This window comes from Aythya marila (assembly GCF_965140915.1).
Source record: "Aythya marila genome assembly, chromosome: 2".
NCBI lineage: Eukaryota > Metazoa > Chordata > Aves > Anseriformes > Anatidae > Aythya > Aythya marila.
In genome coordinates, this window is record NC_139043.1 from 18,481,567 (window position 1) to 18,505,542 (window position 23,976).

Consider the following 23,976-nt stretch of genomic DNA (forward strand, 5'->3'; position numbering starts at 1 on the left):
TGAAAAAGCAGTATTTAAGACAGTGGCTTTACATACACAGTCTTGTTTCTAGCCTCAAACCTGTCTCTTGATGTCTGGGTACCTGCAGAGAGAAGCCCTGTGGAGATGCACATGCAGGTAGATGCAACTAACTCATGTTTATTATGCATCTGCCCTAAGCTTAATTGTATAATTGTATATGTCAATTAATCACTATTTAGTAATCATACGTGTATATATATATGTACTTATTTATTTATTTTCTTACTGCTTGTGTGTATAGAAGGGTAACTTTGAGGTAGCATGCAAATCTGAACATTCTAGTTGGACACTCAAAATACTGAAGTGTTTGGGATGATTCATTAATAAACTGCAGAGTCTAATTTTGGTGTTAGTAAAGAAGGAAGCTGGCATTCCACATAGAAGACTGTGGGTATCTTTGGAGTTCAGCTTAAGGTTTCTTAAGTCTGTAGTGTGTGTAGCTGTTAAGAAAAACATCAATTAAATATTAAAAAAAAAAATAATCTTTTTTTTTTTTTTTTTTAATTTTAGATGCCTTTTTTTGGCCTTAGCTAGCATCTAAGGTGATGCATCTCAGATTTCTGCGATGTCTTATGTCAGACTAGTTTGGGAGACACGTTTCCTGCCACCACTGTGGGTTTGGAGATGCTGATGGTTACACCTTGTAGCTTACCTTGCAAGGACAGAAAACAATGGAAGACTCACGTGAGGACAGGACGTCAGTCCACATGCTGCCAAGTTCCATTTCCTGCCTGAACATCTGTCCTCCCCAACATCCTTCCTTATCTGTTTAGGGGGAAGACTGCAGGATTTTGTCTAGTACTAAAGTCAGAAGTTAGGACAAGTGCGTGTTTGACATGCAGGACTGGAGTTATGTAGGTGTTGGGGTTTCTGCGTTCTGGTTTTCCTGCTCATGTCTTTGCAGGGATTTTTCAGTGAAGAGATGAATGTGTTGCTGAGGCTGGAAGCGATTGAACTCATTTGTTTGCTTCAAGGACAAAGCTATTTCCTGATACTGGGAGGATGAATTTGCTTGAGGTGTCAACCTTGTATTAGTAATTAATTTCCTTTCAGTGAGAATGATTTACTTTTGAATAAAATGTTATTTTTACATTCCAGTTGGGTTAAAAAACATTAGAAGTATCTTATCTTGCCACGGGTTGAGACTGGTTCAGAATGTGATCATGGATTTTGATGTTTTCACTCTTTGCCAAACCTCTTCACTTGCAGTCCTCATTTCAGCAGTCAAAAGGCATAGAGCTTGTGATTTTGTGTGAAGAGCAGCAAGAGCTTTCAGCCTACGCCTCCAACGCTTGTCACAGTTGTTCTGTGTCTGGCCACAAGCCTTTCTCAGAGCAGTGGTGGTTTTAATGGAGTACTGCCTGAATTTACCCATAGTGTGAAAAATGTATAAGTATGGCTGCTTTAGAGGTGGTATGGGTATAAATAATTGTCTGGCTTCTTTTTCGAGTGCTGGATATGCCTACCTGTACTGCAAACGGGGGTGGAGATGATAGATCTCAAAGACAAGTTGTATAACCTTCTGTGTTAAACACTTGTCTTTCTAAGATAATTTACTTATTAGTGCTGTTTCAGGAACGCCCAGGAGCTGTGTATTTTGGGGGTTGTATTTGTCCCCTATCACAGAATCATTTAGGTTGGAAAAGACCTCTAAGATCATCGAGTCCAACTGTTAACCTGGCATCGCAGGTCCAGGGAACCACATGTTCTCCAGTGGATTGAGCTTTTACTCTGCCTGAGATCTCTTGCGTGCAGGAGCCTAGTTCTTTGACTACAGAAGATGATCAAGGGTAAAGGGAACATGATGTCCTCTGGGCATGAATACAGTTCTTTGCTTCATTATTTCTGAGCAGATGGATGTACCAGAAAAGTAGAACTATTTTTTTGAGGGAGATCTTCATGCAACTTTTTGTCGGCTTCTATCAAAGTGATTTGAAGTTCTCTGCGTGGCTGAGACTAAAAGGGTCAGTGGCTTGTTATAATTTCGTTTGAAAATCGTCACTGGAAGAATCTGATTTTTAAAGAAAGAAAGCCTGACTTGCAGTGAAATCTCCCATCGTTCTGTGGATAACAAGATTTTCTTCCCATAGTTTTTCCCTCTGTTCTTTAGTCTTAGCCAGAAAAGAACCATTTTTTTCCCTCCCCTGTTACCTTTTAAAAGACTTTTTACACTTTCTGTCACATAAATAAGATCAAACTGCTAGAAAAGTCTTTTTTTCTTTGAAATTGCAGGTGTAATAGGGCAGTTAGCTAAATGATAGCTACTTGGTTACAAAAAAATAGGGCAAATAAATGACCTGATGCAAGAAATACCACTGTTTCTAAGCAAGCCCAGCATTTATTATAGCATTTGGAATATCCTCTCACTGTATCAAGGCAATTGTGGGCTTAATAATGTGCAAGATCCTTTTTGGTTCTGGCTTATGTCAATGGTGATCAAAAAAAATACTGCTTGATGGCTGTTGAATCAGGAAAATCAGGTGACACCAACCCATTTTCTGTTCAGCACACACACATCTAGCCAAGCTGCTGCTTCAGGCAGCACATTTCTTGGTAGACGAGCTGGTAGCTGAACATGGTGAAATCCTTCTGAAGCAGGAGGCGATTTGTGTTTGTCGAGCTGTTGGGAGGTGACTCCACCAGTCAGTCTGGTGTTCTTGTTTTTTTGTTTTTTTTTTTTTTCTTAATAAAGATTTGGGCTTCAGAAAATGTAGCTTGGCAAACACACTTGCAATGAGATTTTTATTTACATAATTTATTTGTGAAGTGTTCTGGATGATTAGAGAAAAAAGTTAAACCCTAATAACTGGAGTAAATGTGAATGCCAGTCCTAAGTGACTTGAGAAATAATTTTGAAATTGTTTGCCAAATACAAAGGTAAAATATGCATGAAAATGGAGTGATTCAGTGATTCACATTACTCACACCAACTTTAAATTGTTTTTCATGTTTTTTCAAGGATCAATAGCTCAAGGTATAATTATTTATTATGTTCCCTATTATTCATCTATGAAGATAGTATTCAGAGCTCAAAGCATACCTATTTATCTGTTTAGACAGCCAAGAAGACAACTGATAGTTTGTGTTGCAATTGCTTACGACTGTCATTGGACTGAACTGTTTTTAGGATGTTATTTATACAGATCTGGCTGTAAATTGCTTAGAAGACAGAAAATGAGAGAGGCTTTGGAGGCCATGCAAGTTGTGTGTTTCTATTTCATTTTTAAGACCGATAAAATGAGAAATTGCTGTTTTGAGATTTACTTTTATTTCGACATAACACTGATGTTTGTAAATAATCAGATTTACCATTTTTACATAATTCTATAGACTGTGCTAAGCTCCTGGTGATTCATGCGCTTCTTCCAGGTGCCGTGTGATTTTTCATGGATGCTTTCATCGCTCGGAAAAACAGGGTTAAAGGCAATATTCAAAGCACAGTATGCTTTTTATAGTGTGTTTAAGCATCTGCTATATGTCCTTGTAATTGCCTGTAACAGGAAATGATGTTTTGAGATACTTTGTGTAAAAAGCTCATATGAAGCAATCCTGGGGGAAATGATGCTTGAATCATTTTTAGTAGCCTGGGATTCTTCAGTCCTTGAACTTAATTGTATGCGTTCTGACTTTCACGTTGAACGTTGAATCTGTAGAGATTCAGTGTTTTACTGAATGAAGCATCCACATCTTTAGTAAGGAACACAGCAAAACAATCTTTCATTTGTTAGGTTTTGTGTGAAATGAAAATAAAGCATACGTATTTCTCTTGAAATGCATGTCAGTCTCCTCTAAAGACAGATCACCTCAAGGATAGGAGGTATCTACGTATTTGTAACTGGCTTACCATCACTTTTGGCTCAGAAGAAATACCACGTAGGATCCCTGCTTTCAGTAACATTCTTGCCTGTGCAAAACATCATCTGTTTCTTGCCTGCTGTCTTGCACCCTTGTTTTGTTTGTGCTTTTGAAAACTTTGCTTGTTCCTTTTTCAAGCCGTCCCTGGCAAGGGATATTGCTGGTGGGCGTGCTGTGGTTGGACCATTCACGGGGTGACTCAACAGATGTTGGCTCTCTTCTTTGTAATTCAGATTCCTTTTTGTTCGTCGTGGCGGCTGGGAGCTGCTGTCACTGACCACGTCCCACATTTCTTATTAATATTGGCCTTTTCTGTTCAACTGTTGGCAGCCCTCGCGGGCGCTCCAAGGATGGCATGATGATAACCTTTAACTTCTGGCCCGTTCTTTCAGGAAACACTGGCTTGCCAGTGCAATACTGGTGTTTATGGGGAGCTGTCAGTTCAGCAACTTGCCTGAGTGAGAAAAGTTCACTTGAAATTGCAGGGGAAAGAGAGGTGGTTTCTCACATGAGTCAAATGAATACTGTGTCTCCCACCCCTCAGACCTAGGGAGGTTTGGCTGCATTTTGATCCCAGGTTACAGCAGATCTGTAAGTAAACCACAGTGATCAGTTGTCATACCCACCACAACTACCTTTAGGATAATCAGGGAGGCTTTTATCAGGGGGAAAAAAAAAAAAAAAAAGTCCTCTGCTTTTCAGTGCTACATTTTGTCTTTGCCCCTAGTGAGGTGGGGATCAGGCTCTTTGCTTGAGCACCAAGTGGTAAGATGAGGGGAAATGGCCTCAAGTTGCACCAGAAGAGGTTCAGGTTGGATATTAGAAATTTCATTACTGAAAGGGATGTAAAATACTGGGGAAGAGGCCGAGTCACCATCCCTGGAGGTCTTCAAGAAACGTGTAGATGTAGAACTGAGCAGCATGGTTTTAGTGGTGGACTTTAGGACTAGGTTAATATTGGACTAGGTGATTTTAGAGGTCTTTTCCATCCTGAATGATTCTCTGATATAAGTTTGCTGTTTACATATCCTTAATGACAGATATTTGCTTATTATTATTTTTTTTTATCTTGTGTGATACCTTTATTATTATTTTTTTGATTGTTCAAAATGTCTCCAAGTGTTGTCTATAAAAATGAAAGAGAAAAAATGATTGCAGAGAAGGGGTAAATAGGTGGATTTCTGCTTGCTTGTCACTTAATAGAGGAAGTTGCTGTCGTCATGGTGTTGAGGCCAATAGTTTTTATTGGGAGCTACTTGTTTTGCCATTTTAATGGGATGGAAATCATCATTTTTAATTGTGCAATTTTCTGTTCGTGTCATGAGAATGGAAGACTGAGAACATATGTGCAAAAATGAGAAAGTGTTCAGAAACTGATGAGATTGCTGGGAAACACCTCAATAACTGACCTTGTAGGCAGGCTAAAGGGTTATGTAGCATTTAACTTAAAGTTCAAGCAATGTAAAGATTAAATTAAAGCCAGCCTTGGCAGTTCCACAGCTCAGCCTAATTTCTCATTCATCAGTCACCTCATTTCAGTCTTTTCTGTTTTACACGAGTGCTTCAAAACATGAACGAAGGTGATTGACAAGGACTCGGTGATCGACTCGGCTGAGACTGAGATTCACATTTTTCTTTCCAAAAATCTGAAAATAATCCTTCGTGTTCAGAGGTTCAGAGACTGTTCAGAGAAGCAGAGCGCCGTGGGGCTGCTCTGCGTTCTCCCGGTTTGGGTTTCCATAAGCGTTTCTCAGCGTGGCTGCAGCACCAAGACCCTTCGCCATCTGTATGGTTTTCCTCCCTGAGCACAGGACGATCAGAGGCAGGGAGGCTGATCTTCGAAGCACTGAGTAGTATTTCTTTGGCCTCCCTGCAGCTCTAAACAAAATAGGGGTTTTCTGAGCTGTCCTTCCTGCAGAAGTTTCCTCGTGACACCCCTTGCTATCACGGTGAAGTCAGAATGCTTCGTGTTTTCTGTAGGCATCGATTGGAGTTGGCTGGGCCCACCTTACCAATAAGCACTACTGCATTTTTCAAATCCCAGCTGTAAGGGATTATTTTGGAGCAGCCCAGGAAGAAAACCAAGCAGTAAATTCTGACACGTATCAGCCAGTTGCTGAGCCCCAGCAGCGGAGCTACAGAAGGACAAGAAGACTATTATTTCTGTTTGAATACCTTGTGAATAGGCTATAGGCTCTGGTATCTAAATTTGTTTCACGCATCGTTGAACTAGAATATTTAGAGGAGGGTCATAGGGTTTTGCATGCTCTCTTTGTATGTCTTCAGCTTTTGATTCAGATTTTATGAATGATGTGGCATGCACTTTAAAATGAAAGATTTCATATAAGGCTGAGAAGACAAATATTTTTAATAATAAAAATATTTTTTCATAATCATATATTTCTGAGTCATGGGTATGTAGAATTACCCTTAAGAAAGGAACAAAATGTCTTGTTTCTGATGAAGAGCTGGGATTGCAGTATAACTGTAGTAGGAATCAGGCCTTTTCACATACATATGCAGTGTTATAATACTGAAATGTTCAGAGAAAGTAGCTAAGGGTGGGAAAAAAACACACCAAACAACAAACAGGTGAAGTCAAAGATGAGAAAAAGTGCATCTCAATGAAGAAGCCGAACCAGTTTTGTGCATTCTTCAGTTATTTCAGTTGTTTAAGTGAGGAGTAACTAGCTGAGAAAATCATGCCTGTATTTGAAGTCAGGAAAAGGAGCTGGTGTCTTTGTATGCCTGTGAGCAATGTGTGGCCAGAAATGGAGTCCCAGAAGACAAAAAGAAAGCATAATTTGTATCGAAGTAAACTAGGAAGCAAATAAAATCCATGCTGTACACATTGCTTGAGGTTCATTTCAGCCTTTACACTATTGAACATTTTTCAGGTGCACAAGAATGCTTTTAAAAATACCCAAATTATAACTTACATTTGGTATCTTTGTGTCTCTCTTTTCTTTCAGGCATCAAAAAATAAAGATGGGAAAGAGCAGAGTGAAGCTATATCACCATCAGAGGAAGAAGAAACTTTCTCTTGGCCTGGTCCAAAAACTGTCGTGTTAAGGAGGACATCTCAGGGTTTTGGCTTCACCTTAAGACACTTCATAGTTTACCCTCCAGAATCTGCAGTTCAGTTTTCTTTTAAAGTAAGTGACTATTTATTCATTTACCTAAAGCCAGTGTTACTAATTTGTATACCTTTTAAATTGCATATTCTAAGGAAGGGGCATGAATTGTTGATTTTTTTGTTTTATTTTCACTCTCCAGAATTGAAATCTGTTATACTGTTGTCCTAAAAGAACAGCCTGGAAAAAGAAATTAGTTTGCCGTAGTTTCTGAATATCCTAAAATTGATGGATGTTAGAAAGAGGATTTTTTTTCTATACTTTGTTCTTTCTGCTGAAAAGTACAAGACTCTTATAGTTCCCATTTAGTCAAGAGACAAATATATACCGGTCTATACTGAAGAACAACTTTCTGAACTTAATAAGAAGTTGTGTTAAAATACTTTATAGGTTTTATTTAAAGCAAGCATTTTAAAATGTTAAGCAGCTAATCAGTGTGCCTCGTTTAAAGGTTGTGTGCATTTCCCTACATGACTGAACCGATGGGAAGTTGCTGTAGTGCCTGGCACTGAGAAGTCTGTGGAATAGAGATTTGAGTATCGAGAAGGGATTTTTTATTCTAGTGAGTTCAAATAACATTTGCTTATTTTAAAGTAATCAAATTTGAGAATTCTCATGATACACCCTACCTCTGAGGTTTTTGTTTGTTTGTTTGTTTTTGCTTTGCCAGTTAGGCAGAGAAAGAGATTGATGTTAAGATGGGGGAATGAGTTTCAAAACTTCATGCTCATTTCAGACAGATAATTGATTTGTGTGTCTCTAATTGTGTGTTTAGCTGAAGTTGTCTTTTTTTGCTTATCTTCAGTCGCTATAAGAAAAAAAAATTCCAGGGGAAAGTTAGTACGCTTTTCCAGTAAACTTCAGCTACAAGCAGGCACGCGGACCCAGCGTTTTTCCCCTTAACACAGAGTCACTGAAGCTAACTGTAAATGAGACTATTAGCTGTATTAGGTCATCCCAAAGTTTCTGTTCTTCAACATGGGTTACAGAGAGTCAGCCAAGAGCAATCCCTGATTAAATTCCAATGTGAAGAAGAAGGAGAGTGGGGAAGCCTTAGCTGAGCTGCACAGATGAGTACGTGCACTTATTAGCGTCTCCTGATAACCCATATTTGCATTCTAGGTAAAAGTAGACAGCATGAGCAGGATTCAACTCCTTAACTGAGAAGTGATTAGATAGGTTTTCTCCTGAATTTCTCAGAGATCTACTGATAGAGATGATACTGTTTCCACATGCAAAAGGACATACACACAAGGGAGAGCAAATAACATTGGGGGGGAGGAGGGAGGCAATGTCATCCATTGTCTTCTCATTCTCATCCGGTGGTTCCTGAGACAGAGACCCAAACAATACAACAGTGAGCTTGTTATACCTGTAAATCTTGAATGTGTCTTGAAGTTCTAGCTCCCTCTATTCCTGCAGGAGTTTCTCCTTTGGTATGGCAGAATCTGGGTAATTCGTTTCCCCTTTTCTGGATGGTTTTTGAAAAGAAAATCATGGGGTTGTTGGATTGATGTAATACCTTTATTCAGGCATTCAGTTACCTCTGAGGATTATGAGGTTCATTTGCACAGAGCCCTGGTAAGCACTTCTGTAAATTGACCTGAACCATTATATTCTCTTCTTCCTTTTAATGTCCATGAGGTGGCAGAGAAGGTAACAGATGTGCAAAATTATTACTTCTGGGTCTTAATAAGGTGGTTTTTATGGATGTCTATGTACCTAAGATATGTAAAGAATGAATTCCATTTACTGTCAGCCTGATTCTATAAGGCAAATCTGATTTCTGTGCCACTACTACTTGAACAAAGATCATATTGGTTACTGGCTAATTGTAGACTCTGTCATTGATTCTAAGCTCAAGAATTCATCTCTCTTTTCTCACTGATCAAAAGTGTAAGGGTCTTGGGAGGAGGAGGTGCTCCTTTTGTTTTTTTGGTAGTACATGTATAATAATAGGAACTCTGATCTGGCTTTATGACTGCCTTACATCGTCTAGCAACCTTGTCCCTTCCTTACATCAGAGAATGCATGCGGTTACCTCTGATGTAAGGTAGAGGTTACAGCTGGAAATTAAAGCTGTACACAACAGCCAGTTACTCAATCCCCTACAAGTTTCTCATTGTCACAGCCTTCGTTATATCAAGTGGCAACTTGATGCTCTGGCTTTCCCTGGAGATCAGCACAGAGGTCTTTGTTTACCTTGGGGAAGGCCTCCTGTTGTAGCTTTGATTTCTTTCAAGGTAGTCTTGTTCTAATTCCTCTTAACCTTTCTGCAAGTCAACATTAATTGGTAGTGGCAGTAAAGAGAATTAGAAACCCATCTAAAAAGCTGTTAACGTGGTCAGGTGAAGTCCTTTGGGGAGAAGAAAAGAATCCTCGCATGGGGGGAACACTGAGTTATCTCAAGGACAGACAGCACAAAGCTCCTAGACTGCAGGGTGTGGTAAGAATCAGACCACAGCTGGAAAGTCCATGGCAATGGAAAGAAAAGCTTCCGACAGGCCAAAGGAGGCTGCAACTTGGAAAGGCAGTGGGGTGAATTTTCTTGGAAGCAAAGAACTCTCCTCAGATGATGCAGAGTGCAGAAGAGTGGGTGTTCCTTCATGTAAAGAAAAAATAATCTCATTTCTGTTCTCTGCCTGGATGTATTTGAGGTGCTGGATTTTTGTTTGAATTTAAGAGGCTCATTGTGACACTAGTCTAATAAAAGGGTTTATTTTGTTTTAGTGCTAATAAAAAAAAAAAAAAGTACTAATGTACTAAAATTTTGTTTTGTTCTTCATGATGCTACTGATTTTTTCCAAAAAGAAAGAACTGTTTAAAGCCTGAATAAAGTAGGTTGAGTTGTGTTAAACCAGGAGATGTAGGGTTTGGGTAGGGGAAATGGCAAGCTCTAGTTGCAGATATTTCTAGACCTTAGGTGTACAAAGCTTGGCATCTACCTTTCGTAGACCTCTTGTGACCAGTGAGAAATTCCTATTCCTGTCCAGACAACCGGAACCAGTGCTCTAACTGGCACTGCCACTTGTGTACCGCCTGAATAAGCAGGGTGAGAACGAGTATAAAACAACTTAGTGACAAGGTGACAATGACCTGGAAAATGGCATAGGAGAGGCTTCCTTAACGCTTTGTTTTCTTCATTTATGTTTCCATCTGACTGGAAGTTGCATTTCCATCTTTCAGTCTGTAAAGGGATTGAACGCAATTGCTTGTAAGCAATTTAGGGCAACATCCCTGCATATTCTGATACTAAATATTAGTATATTATATTTAAGGTTATGGGTCGCTAGCAACTGCAGACTTCCTTTTAATTTCTTTCATTTGATGTTCAGTATAGACATAGTACAGGAAGTCTAGGCCAAATTCAGGATATTGTGATAACCTCTTGTGCATTTCACAAAACAACTAATAAACTGTAAGTTAAAAGTGACATAAAGGAAAGAAAGTGGGACTTAACAGGGAATATACTCCTGTAAATCCCCCCCCTTCTTGTGCCTGTTTCTCAATCTAATCTATTAGCTGATTTATAAGGATTGTGATAGGGAAAGGCAATGGAAGGAAGTATTATTTGGTAGCTCTGTTGGGAGGGGCAGCCCTGGGTGAAGGACGATGTGAAAGATGATCTTGTAAACTGAGACTGCAGTTAACGCGTTGTGTTTTGGCAAAAGTACTTGGCTGTGCTTGTGGGGCTGCACAGCAAACAGGACACGGGGAATAGCTCCACGTTCAGGAGTAACCCATTATGTATCCTCCTGGATTCCCATGTCTCCTTTTCATTACGTGAATAGTGTGGAGGATTTCTTAAGATAAAGCTACAAGAAGCCTGCATTAAATTATGCTTTGAACATCGGATGATTATTAGGATTTCTTCGTCAGCACCACATTTTTGCATATGAATTACATTGTACAAATTGAATCAGCCTGAGAAGCTGGTAGGTGATAAATGAATGTATTTGCTTTAGGTGTGGAAGCTGCATATTCTAACGCCTTGCAAAGTGTAAAAGGTAAATGTAGGAGAGAAAGCTAATTCCAAAACATTTGCATTATAAAGCATTCAATTTTTAAAGGTCTGAGTTTGTTGGCTTGGTACGACGAAAGACTAATGTTTTGCAGGTGTTTCTTTTAACAGACCTTTGCATGCCCAATGACAAACTGACAAACCCAGCACGGTGTCTCATGTGTGCTGGCAATTCTATATGAACTATCTTTCCCCTTCCATAACTTTTTGTTGATGGTGTTAAACAAGGAAGCCTGCCCTAGGTCTGACCCATATGTTTGGGCTCTGATGTAGTCCTCAGACAGGACTATTCAACATAAGGATATGCTGTTTGCTGCTACCAGAGTTGGGGTGATAATGGCCATTAATTATCATGACTTTTAAAAAGCCAAATCGGTACCAGATCTCTGTTAATTCGCTGTTTGTTTGACACTTGTGTGGTTTCTTTTAAAGCTCCAGCAGGCATCCTGATAACTTCTGTGCTATTGTAATGTTTTGTGGTGCAGGCTGTACTTCACTTTTATGTCATGAAAGAAATGCCTTGCACCTAGGAAAGACTTCTGTCTCACCCTCATTATACATGTATAATACAGTATTTCTATCTAGGTCTCTCTCTCAGCAAGTCATCTCCCCTTGAATAGTACACTCAGATCAATGTGCAGTTTCCTTGGGAATATTTAATATGCAAAAGTGATTTGTGTTTACTATGAAAAGATAGAAATTTGGAACAGATCCATTTAAAAGTGGGAGGAAATGTGTAGGTGAAGATTACTTCTGTGATCATCCCCTTGCTCCTTGTTTCCTTAAGGGTGAGGCTGTTTTAATTACCAAAGGTGAAGTAAAATGTTAGAATTACTTTGTGAGTAATACATATTTGTCTAAGGAACTGTATTTAGGTGGAAAATGTATTAGTCCATGAAGTCACACTTCAGGGAAAAAAAAAAGGCACGTATTTCCACGTTTTAACCATTTTAGATGGTTAAAATGTTAGATTTTTGCTGAAGAAGAAATTAGCTCTGCTCTTTCAGAAGCCCCTCATCCATATTAAAGTACTGACAAGAAAGCTGAAATAAGTAATCACATGCTATTTTAAGCATGCCCTTCTCCATCAGTACATTCTAGTCGAGTTTTTATTTTTGAAGGACTAATTGATGCATGGTAGTTAGGTTTGTAAATACAGTGCATTAACCAGAAGGAAAATCTTCAAAGTTTTTCCAAAATAGAATTTGGGGTAAATATTTTTCTCTAAGCAGAATCACTGAAGGCAAAACGAACTTGATATTTCAAATTTCAGGAAAAATATTGAGAGCTTACAATTTTTTTGTAAGTATTAAAGAACTCTAGCATATTTTTTAACTTTGTAGATGATGAAAGTATAATCTCTCCTGCCTGGCTTTTCAGGGTGGAAACATACTTGCAAAAACACACAATGCAGTATTAGGCTTCATGACAGTGTTTTGGTTTTTTTTGTACATTTGCTATCAGATAATGCCTTTCAAGTTGTTTCTGTGGGGATGTTTCATGGAACAGTTTATTTTTTTTGTAAACAGGGATTATGCTATAATTTCAGAACGAAAGCCTTAATACCGTTCACTTCAAATCCTCATAGCTTACAGATGCCTGTGTATTATTTCCATTTAGTGAATTTTTAATGTGCCCTCTTTCTTTTTCCTTAGGATGAAGAGAATGGAAATAGACAAGGTATGTTGTGTTTTCATTCTTTTACAGGTCCAATATGTTGAGCATTTATCTCTAGCTATGTAATATACTTCACAAACTACCTAAGAGTTTAAAATGTAAAATGGTAATTGTAAATGTAAAATTACTGAGTATGACTTTCAAGCTCTTTAGGGAGTTTGTGGCATCAGAGCAAAAGAAAGAAAATGTCTTTTAGCTTTACCTATTTAGTTTATGCATTTGCTACAGTTGACCACAACACGTGCTGTATGTATCGCTTGTGCCCCATGTATTACAGAATTATAGAATGGGTTGGGTTGGAAGGGACCTTAAAGCCCACCCAGTCCCAACCCCCTGCCATGGGCAGGGACACCTCCCACCAGGCCAGGTTGCCCAAAGCCCCATCCAGCCTGGCCTTGAACACCTCCAGGGATGGGGCATCCACAGCTTCTCTGGGCAGCCTGTTATTTTGTCATGTTTTTGAGAAGGCAAGAAACCAGCTGTGTTCCCTTCTTAGTGCCAAAGTTTTAAACTTTGTTTTAAACAAAGTTTTAAATTGATCTGCATTTAAGCCCCACAGTTCCCACAGTTCAGCTGTTAAAATACTACAAAAAGGTTGGGTCTGCTTTCTATGTTTATAATAAATGTGTTTTAAAAAAGGAAAGATGCTGTATGGTGTTGAGACTGATGATAAAAAGTGTCTACGTATGGTATGCAACCATTTAAGAAATGATAATAATAAAAAGTACTATCAACCTAATAATTGTATCTTCAGTATTTAACAGTACTGATTTAATTTATTTCATCATTTTCAGTACTTTGTGATTTTCATGTACATTTTGAGATCCATGAAATACGTTTCAGTGATGTCAGATAAAACGTGTGAATAAAATCTTGCACTTGATTTAGGAGAGATGGAAAAAAAAACACTTTATTCAAAGTTGCCTGCCAGTTCCCCTCCTTTTTCATAGCTTTCCCTGTGTCACGTTGCTTCTGTCTGCTCTCTTTTTTAAAATTCCGTTAACTTATTTTTACAAATTGGAGCTGTCTTATTTCCAATTTAAATTCAGCATTTAGCTGTTTATCACCCATACCTCTCCTTTGTGCTGGTATCTCTTTATTTCATTTCAGGGATAACAGATGTGTTGATTTGGGTGAGAAAATTACATTTTCAGGTGGAGAGCCCAGTCCCACTTTCCATTTTTCCCATTCTGTCATGACTGCAAGGTATACAAAGGATGGAGGATTCGTTGCAGGGCGAGTGCAATGTGCAGTGCTTTAGTTTGTTCTTAATGGGGGGATCAGTGCTGTTGTTTGAGGGTAGGTAGGTATCTCAGTAAGGTCTACCCCGTGTAAACCTGGGTACCTTTGTGCAGAAACTGCACAGAGGGAATGCTGATTTTACTGGGGGGCTGCAATCTGCTTTTCGTTGTAGTTGAGAACGGTACCTAGCTTCAACATGCACCTAAAAATCTCATTTAGCTCAGAGGCAGGGAACATCTCTGAACGTCTGTTTCAGGCTTTTTGTGTAGCTGTTACATATTTGAAGCGTTCTGGGAAATTCAGATTTAATTGAATTTTCTTATTCTTTTCCAGGGGGTGAGGGGCAGATGCAGTCATGCCTTTCATTCTCCTGGTGTTGCTCATTTGCATTTACCTGTTTGTTAAACAGTGAGAAGTCAGTGCCTTCCAAATCCTCCTAGCTCCCCTTCTGCCTCCCAGATCTGCTGCCACTTTTTCTTTCCGTTTGTCAAAACGGATAAAGAGAAATCCCTTTAGGAAGGGAATAAAGTTACTGCTCTGCCAAATGTGCCTGGGAGGTGCCACTTGCGTTGGAGAGGAAGAAGCTCGACAATATCCTTCTCATAGGGAGAGGTGGATCAGCTAAAGGTGTGACTGGGGGTCCGTTTGCCTTAGATGCTCATCTGGGATCTGTTTTTCAGTAGAGGGACAGCAGCGAACAAGCATTTACTTGGGTTGTCATGAGACCTGCGCAGGTGGGAGCAAGATTGCTGTCTGGAATTTTTTGTGTAGCTACTTAAGCTATGAATCATAGCTCAACTGCTGCGTGTTTATAGCACCTTAGTACATTGGATGCCTTCAAATACAGATCAGAGGGCACAAAGCATACCTGGATAAGATAATATGCTAATCAGCAGAAAAGTGGAGCTTGTGTTGTGTATGGAAAGGGAAGAAATGACCGAGTCAGTGGGTATAGGTGTCACCTGAACTTAACCTACCAGTTTTGTGTGTCCTAGTTTAAAAATTGTGTATCCTACCTGAAAAATTACAAAACGGGACCAAAAGCGTTAAGAGACTTCTCCCAACATCTGGTGTGACCTTGGGTGGAGGGGAAGGGTTGTTAGGCTGTTCCTATTGACACTGCTCTAAGTTGTTCCTTTTCCCCAGTGAGGAGAGTGGTTTGTTTGTGAAGAGAAAACCAGGAAAAGTATTTATCTCATTTTCCATACAACATGAGATTAATTGAGCAAAAGCAGGTATGCCTGAAATTCTCTGAAGGATTATCGCAGGGATTCCAATTAACACTGGGAATTAACCCAGTAATTAACACTGGGAATTAACCCAGTAATTAACACTGGGAAGTTAAGCGGAGCTGCTTCAGCGTTGCAAGGTGTGTGTTGGGCTGCTGGCACTGCTGAAGCCCTGGCTCTGCTTCCACAGCTCGAGAACAGGCGTGCAGTGCCTTGGGGGTCATACAGAGGAGCCATCTAGTGGAAAGTTTTAGGTATTTTCCTTCAAATTTGTTTAGAAAACTTGCCTCTGTGAAGCTGTGCTTCAACAGTGAAAATACCTTAAGTATTTTTCTTTTGGAGCCTGTAGATGGTAATTAACTTGGGCTTTCCTCTCTCAAAGACTTAAGCTGAGGGGGTTTGAGCTGTTTGTTTTTGTGAAGCTGCGTTCCAGGGCAAAATCATCACTTTTCTGCTCTCAGTTTTGAATGAAGATTTCTTGTTGCCTGCAACTAAAATGCTTTTCTGACAGATGTAGCCTGTTAGACTATGCAGATCTTTCTTAGTGGATTCTGTTAATGCCAACCATCCTGTATTAACTTGGAAGTATTTTTTAGTGTGTTTTGAGGATGGTATACCATCAGTATTCTTCCAGTTCTTAGGAGTTTTACTATTAGAAATTTTTATTTAAAAGAAGTATCTCACAGACAGAAATCTTGCAGAAGATCTTTGCAGGAATCTTTGGAGACAAGCTGAAAAATACCTCTAAATCTATATGTGTGCTTAGATAAAATACATATAGTTTGCTCTGTCAATATGTGGCAAGTGGTGAAAGGGGAAGCCATCTCCCTTTGAGCCATGGCAGTGTGCATTTGATATGGTGAACGTTTCATCCTTCAAAGGCTCCTTGAAACTGTAGTTGGCCACATAGAACTTTAGTATATATTGAATGGTTAGGTCAGTTTTTGTTTTAAAGTGTATATATATAATTTAATGTAGATCATGACTAAAATGAACAATTCTAAGCATATAGTACTAGTTTCGTAAATGAATTTCATCTTTGTTTTGAGAGCTAAGCTATATTATGTTTGGTGCAGTGTCAGGAAGTCTAGTATCAAGATGATCTAGTATCATTTTTTTAATATAATGTTCCCGCTTTATCTCCTGTTTCTGTGTAGAGGTATCTATAGCAACTAGCAGCTTATCTTCCCAGCAAAATGAAAGGTGAGTTAGGTATATTGCTCAGTCTCCTTTTCTGTAGAGACTATAAAGGCTGTGCACCTTCCAGTGAGACTTCAGACATCTGTTTTCCCTGGCATTTCTAGATTGTTGAATTGCAACCACCAGATATAGTTTTGATGTGCCTAACTTGAATTAAAGTTTGTCCTTCAATTTTCTAAGCTAAAAAGTTGCAATTTATAACCCGAGCTCCTTCAGCTCTATAAAAGTCAGATTTGATGCAGAACATTTTGGGGGAATAGCAGAAAAAAAATCAGGAAAGGCTTCTTATTCCTTCCTGCTGCTTATATAATGCTTTGTGTGGTTTTGATGTTTTATTTCTTTAAACAGACTATTTCTGTAATGTGGTTTGCATCCTCCCAAGGTTTAATTTAATCCCCACAGTTTCTAACATCATTGTCTATTAAAGCTCAGTGTGTTATGAAATAAACTAATTGAGCCTGTGATGATGAGAACGGGGTAGATAAGGGACAAGAGACTGAATGTGAAAGCCAATATTTGGAAAGGTCAGTAGATTGCTGGTCTGATGCAGTCTTAAGGTATATGATAAGGGGGTAGGAGTGAGAGGAAAAGAGGTAGGTAGTGCCATGGCAAATTGCCATTTTTTGTCCATCTTTGATGCAACTTTATTTTTTACCACTGAGTGATGAGTGCTGTAAAAGGGCTAGATCAGTTTTTGACGGAGATGAGAGCCTGATAATTCCTCTTTTACGCAGCTCTTCAGATTTTTACTAGAAGTCAATGTAATTTCCGTGGATTATCAGGAGACTCTGTAGGTTGGGTACAGCAGGTATAATCATCTGAATGGCTGTGCTTGCTATCCAGGCATGGCTGGGTGCAGCTTGCTCTAGGTGGTCTTGCTTGGGCTGGGCCTCCAGAGGTCCCTTCCAAGCTCAGCCGTGCTGTGCTGTATCTATATGAGAACTGCATGAATCAGTCTGGACTGCTTCATCACAGTTTGAAACTTCAGAGTGTTTCATTTAGATTTGAGAGAATTGGGAAGAAAGAAAAACAACACGTAATATCAATGACTAATGCAGTGGGAAAATACACTTTTTGAGCAAGCCTGTATTTAAGCTGAAACTGTTACATCTTTCATAAAAACGCCAGAGGATTCTCTCCCTTCTCCCTCTCTCTTGAGGGTGGAGTTGAGGCTGTGTTAGTCAAACGGTTGAAGAGAAGAGCAAGCAAAAGAAGAAATACCATCGTTGGGTTGCCTAATCAAAATACCAGAGGAGTTTTAAGTAATAACAGAATGTATTTTTCCTGAATCACAGAATTGAATGCCAGGTGTTTCAAAGCTAAACAACTCAGCAACACTATTTTACTCATTATTGTCCTCATTTAGAGGCTCATCCTTGGCACTGGGTTTTGTTTAGTGTTTTTAGTTGAGTTACTTCATGCTTGACAGTGGGTGAAATTAAGCTCTGTTGGGGCCTGACTGGGACCTTTGGGCTCCTTTTCTGTAACAGACTGCTCGTAGAGAAATGCTCACTATGCAAGAAATGCAGTTTGCAGATTATAAAATCCAAAATTGTCTTTAGCTGCACTCTGTAAAATGTCATCCTGGCAGTTTTAAGGGCTTAATTTTTAACAGATACTTAATTAAATCTAAGTTCTGCTGTACATTCAGCAGTCTCTTTTTGAGAAGCTTGGGAGATGAGTAGCAGGTTTTTTGGTTTTGTAATCATTTAGAAACATTTGCCCCACCGTAGCCATACCTATTTTTCCTCCCTTTGTCTGAAAGGCACCCCGATCTGAGCTGAAACATACAGAGTGCAAATGCCTCGGATATCCAGGAGCGTATTTGTAAGTTTTCATGCTCGAGAGAAATGTTTCCTTGCCCTTGAGTCAGGCATACATAAAAGCCTGTCTTAATTATTAAGCTGTTTCACAAGGTGGGGGATACAATATAAAGATGAAAGTCACCTTTTCTACCTGCTGAGCAGAGGGCCCGGAGCAACACCCAGCACAGCCACCTGCAACTGTTCGATTAAGGGGACAGATGTTTGAGAGAATTTCGTTTTCTGTCTTTTTTGTTGTTGTTACTTTTTATTTTTAGATCTTTGTTTCAAAAAGTGTTCTGCAAATTGTTAAGAAAACTTTGTGGCTTTTAATCGGTTTCCGTGTTCTGAGGATTTCTAAGCACGTTACAGGTGCCTTGAAGAGGAGGAGCAGCATGTTGTTAAAAAGCAGATTCTTAGGAGAGACTTCGTAAGAAAGAGCCGTGTTATGCCGTGTCCCTAAACACTTGCACGTTTGTGCTCTGCAGGTCAGAGAGAAAGGAGAGATGTCAGTGGTAGCTTTTTGCTTTTATCAAAATATAACAGTTTTGTCAGAGAGGTGCTCTTTGTTGTCTGTGACTCAGATGGTTTTTATCTGACTGTCTTGTATCAGAAGTTTAATGACTGCAGAGAAGTGATGTGGTTGTTGTTTACCGTGTGTCAGTGGATTTGATAATGTCACTTCTGCCACGTCCTTTTCTTTTCCAGATACATCATAGAGCAGAATCTGGTCTGCAAAGTGTAGCTTACAAACAACTGAAGGTTCCAACATGTGGTGTAACGCTAGGTGTGCTCCTTGCAGCAGCAGTATTCCAGTTTAGCATTTGAGCAGATGAAGCCAGAACTGGCACCTGCACAAAATTAATTTCTATGTCTAGTTCTGGGGAAGTAGGAGAAGTTTGGGTGTTTGTGACCCCCAAGTGTAAATCAGGTACAAATGCTAACACTTCTTTACTTCTAGTGTTGTGTTTCAAAATAGTCATTTTTTGAATTCCCTTTCATCAGGGAGGAACGAGCACATCAGAATTTTGTTATTTTGCAAATCAGGCGGCTATGGTAGTAGTGTATTCCCCTCTGCCACTTGTGCTATTCCAGACATTTAGCAGGAAAGCTTCCTTTTGACTTCAGTTTGAAACTTCTTTTCCCCTGTCGGACTGCGGAGGTGGCACTGACTCGTAGTCTCAGCTCGTAGATCCAGGTAGCGTAGAGGTTAGATCGTAAATGGTGATAAATAATAGCATTATGAAGAAATGCTGTAATTTGATTTGACATTAATTGGAACATGAGTTGAAACAAGATGCATTACACTTGGGATTCTGTAGATTCTACTTTGATCTTACATGTTACTCAAGGTAACAATTATTATTATTCAGTTGAAAATTGTTGTCTAATTACAAGATTTGCATACAATTGTGAAAACTTAAGACCAATTTTCTTAACTTTTGTTGTTTAGAGTAATGACTTCAATATAAAGACTCTCCTGAGTCCACAGTACCTTTGTTTCAGCCAGTGAATTTTTGCCTTGAGCCTTCTAAAGCCTCTAATGAACCACCTTCTAAATAACCTTTTTATTTCCTTATTTTTGATGATGCTGAGTGTCTGAAGTAAAAGTTCAGTAAGAGTTCAAAGTTACCTTCTCTAAAGTCACAGTTTCATTTGAATAACATAACTTTGAGGGAGGTTTTTGTACTGCAAGGAATATTTGCACTGCTCTGTTAGCAAAATTCCCTTACTGCCTAGACGTTAACTTGAGCTACAACCTACCCTGACTGGTGGCCATTTACTCAGGCCAGAGACTTTTGTGCTTTATGGACATTTTTTGTCTTTATGGGCTGTTTTTCTTTTTTTTTTTTTATTGCTCTTATGTAAAACCTCACCTCTGTTCATAGCTGAACTTCTGGAGGAATTAAATATATATGAAATTGCTGTTCACAGACGTCAGGCTTTCCCATCTGCACTGCTTCCCTGCGGATGTGTTGTTCCCAGCAGCTCACGTATTTTGCCTGTTCTTTTGTGGACAGAATGTCTTGTTTTTTTTTTTTGTGTTTTGTTTTTACTTGCAGTTGAAGATTTGGGGAAAAATTGTCTTACTTGCTGGTAGCCTGCAACATAATGCTTAATTAAGTTGCTTACAAACGTACAGAGGAGCAGGGAGGAGGCAAAGCAGTATGCAGCAATGGGTGTTGGAAAAACACTGGCAAATAAGGCTGGATGCATGACAGAGTAGTAGTTACGAGCTGCTTTACTGTTTGCTATATTGCCTTGTAAGGAATTGCTGATATGCTAAAAATAAAAAATCAGTTCAATATTAGGAAAATTCAGAATCTAATCTGACACTGTTGTATGGAGCTGGAGAACTTCATGAACAAGTAATGCTGATCCTGTGCTCTGGGTGGTGGATCTCGGAAGGAGGTCAGTTCTGGCTCACTGTTTTGGCAGCATCTTGTTTTTGCCTGATGGTTGGAGCCAGGCAAGATGTTGGTCTGTGCTACAGCAGTTTATTTTGTTATGCTGAAGGCTATTGTGTGTTGTGGAAGGCTAGGCTGGGCTGGAGTTTTGTCTGAAGCTGGCTGCATTGAAGTGCAGGTGGTGATGCCTCCTTGCTCCTGCAAGGACAGCACGGATTGTTTCTATTCCAGTTAAAGTTAGCATTGTTAATCTGGTTTGGGAGTCAATGACAAGTTTATATTAGGTTCAGTGAAACAGTAGGTTTCACTGCATTAAGCGTTTTTTAACTGTAAGCATTTCTGTGCCCAGAGGATGTGGGTGGTGGCGTGGTGGTGGAATTGTGCATTTAATTAATGAGGTAAGAAAGGTCACTTCTGAGAGAATCTGAATGGACATCCATCTACTGTGTAAAGCTCCCGCTGCTACCTGAATGAGAATCACATCCAAAGAGGGTTTTTAAAAGCAGGTGCTCTGGGAGTATTTGATTTATTTATTCATTTACCCCTATGGAGAACTGAGAGCTGGAAGATGCTCTGTCAGGCTGAGCCGTTCTGGGGTCCTGATGTGTTGGGTGATGTGCTCCTGCAGAAGGAGTTTAAATGCAAAGGAAATGGATAAGGACAAGCTGGAAAGTGGTATTGGCTATTGGCAGCTTGTGGCAAGAAAAGGTTTATTAATTCCTCATAACGAATGAGGCATGCTGACTGTAAAATAAATCTTCATTTCCTCCTTGCCTTTTGACTTCTGATTAGAATTTTTTCTTGCTAAAACTTCATGGTCATGTTGTGGAAAACATGAAAAAAAAAAAAGTAACTTATTAAATGAATGGCCTTCAATTTTTTTAATTCACTAATTATTTAGATCTAAGTGACAGATGCTGATTTCATATAAGAGGTATCTGTGAAAGAGGTGCTATGATACATGATTCACCTACTGGATGTTGGTCCTCAAACAAAAGTCAGTACAGTGAAAAAGAGTGATTAAGTGAATGCACACTGCAAAAAGGGCTTGTACTTAAGTAATAGGTACCAAGCAGTTCCTTCTGCAGCTTAATTGTGCATTGCTTATTAGTGCTACATAAAAGGCTTGGCTAATTCTGTTGCCGTTCCATTACTTAGGATTTCCATCTCTTGCCATGTAAAAGCGTTCTTGGGCAGTTACTCATATCATAATTTCAGTAAGAGTAACTTCAACGGCCAATTTCCAAACAGTTTAACTCGGTTTCAGGGACAGAGATAAGCCAGTTTTGTTTAGCCTTTCAGTAAACGTTTCCTTGCTCTGCTTCAGGATAGTTTGTGGTCTGACCTTGGTGTGTGATGGTATAAGGGAGAACTGTCTTATTTAAATGTTACACCTGTAATATTTCCTTCTGAGATCAATTCCTTTCTTAAAAATCAATTTGTTAAATGGAGGGGTTAAGTCTTGAGACCTGAGATAAATTGTTAGAGTGCCAATTTTAGTTGAAATTTGGTTCTGTGGTGACTGATGCACATCTACAAGATTGATTTCCCTTAAGCTGATCTGAAGAAATTATCATTAGCTGCTGCTGTCATAGAATACTTCTTTTAGCTTTGCTTGAATTTCTAACTTAAAATATAAGCATATGCTTTGAGACTACACATTGAAGGAAGTTCATTTATTTGCTTACTGAAGGAAAGGAGCTTTGGGTTGTATCCAAGTATGCAAAAGACTAAAGGAGAAATGCAGAGCATGTATTCATCTCCAGAGCTTTGGAGTCCAAGGTTTTCTTCTTGCCTTTACTTGTAAATGGATATTACTGACCCGTAAAATGAACTTGTAAATGTAAACAACATGGTAAACTTTTCAGCCTATTTTTTTCCCCAAATTTGATCTTAATCTTTAACATGGCCATACATTTTTCTGGGAAGATGAATATGTTCAACATAACCTCCTTCTGCATGTAGGACAAAGAACTATGCTTAAGATGTTATCAGCTTTGCAAGTCAGTCTGTAAAACAGTTGTGAAAACCCCAAGTGACTGCCTGTAGTGTGGAAGAACTTCTTTGTGTAGCTGCTGGTGCTCTGCCAGCAGGTTGGTCAGAAATCACACGTTCAGGGAAGACTTCAGTCTCTGGTCTTCATAAATGGGTTCAATTTTTTCTCCAATTCAGCAGTGGTACCTTTATTAAAGGTCTTCTTTAGTATTGAATGGGAGTAATCTAGGTGCTTGACCTCTTGCTTTGTGTATTCGGGCATGCACAAGCCATGAAGTAGCATTTGAGTGCTAAGCAAACAAGCAGTAGATCACTAGCCCTGACCTGCCTAGGGAAGGCAGGTCAGAAAAGAAAGGTCAAGGGGAGGGTATTTCCCTCTGATAAATGAGAAGGAAGAACTGATAATGAGTCATGGAAAAGGCTGAGGGACTCAACTTCTGTGTCTTGGTCTTCACTGGCAGTCAGGCTTCCCTCAAGAAGTTTTTGAGGAATTCTCAAGTCCTTGAACCTCTAGGCAGAGGCTGGGGAAGCAAAGTCCCTTTTACCATAAGGGAAGAAGAGTTTTGAGACCAGCTGAATAAATGGAGTAGGTACAAGACTCTGGGCCCTGGTGGCATGCATCCCAGGGTCCCGATGGAACGGGCTGAAGTAGTTGCCGAGCCTCTCTCCATCACATATGAAAAGTTGATGGAGGGACTGCAGCAGTCAACAGGGGAATACCAACAGATGTTGTCTGCCTAGATTTCTGTGAGGCCTTTGATGTGGGCACACGTGACATTGTGATCTCTAAATCAGACTTGAAGGGTGGACCACTGAGTTGATAAAGGGTTGGTCTAAAGGCCGTGCCCAAAGAGTGCTGGTCAGTGGCTCTGTGTCCAGGTGGAGGCTGCTGATAAGTGGGGTCCCTCAGGGGTCTGTCCAAGCTGAGTGGTGCAGGTGACACCACAGAAGGAAGGGATGCCATACAAAGGGACTTGGACATGCCTGAGAGGTGGGCCCACATGGACTTGTTGAACCTCATTAGGTTCAAGTGCAAGGTGCTGAACCCGAGTTGGGGCAATCCCCAGCATGAATACAGGCTGGGCAATGACTGGATTGAGAACAGCTCTGGGGAGAAGGACGTGGACAGCCCAGAAAACAACTGGATCCTGGGCTTCATCAAAATAAGAGTGACCAGTAGGTCAAGGGAAGTGATTCTCCCCCTCTGCTTTGCTTTTATGGGATCTCACCTGGAGTTCTGCATTCAGCTCTGGGGTTCCCAGCATAAGACAGATGTGTACCTGTTAGAGTGGGTGCAGAGGAGGTCACGAGGATGATCAGAGGGCTGGAGCACCTCTCCTGTGAAGAGAGGCTGAGGGAGTTGCGGTTGTTCAGCCTGCAGAAGAGAAGGCC

General features: G+C 39.8%; 1 protein-coding gene across 5 annotated transcripts in view; it reads left to right on the forward strand.

Moving 5' to 3' along the window:
* Positions 1–23,976, forward strand: part of ARHGAP21 (Rho GTPase activating protein 21) — a 117,959-nt gene that overhangs the window by 39,512 nt on the left and 54,471 nt on the right. For all 5 annotated transcript variants that reach the window (XM_082754165.1, XM_082754167.1, XM_082754164.1 and 2 more), the window contains exons 2-3: positions 6,849–7,031; positions 12,687–12,711. In XM_082754165.1, coding sequence (XP_082610291.1) covers positions 6,849–7,031; positions 12,687–12,711 — 208 coding nt within the window. The remainder of the gene's footprint in view (positions 1–6,848; positions 7,032–12,686; positions 12,712–23,976) is intronic.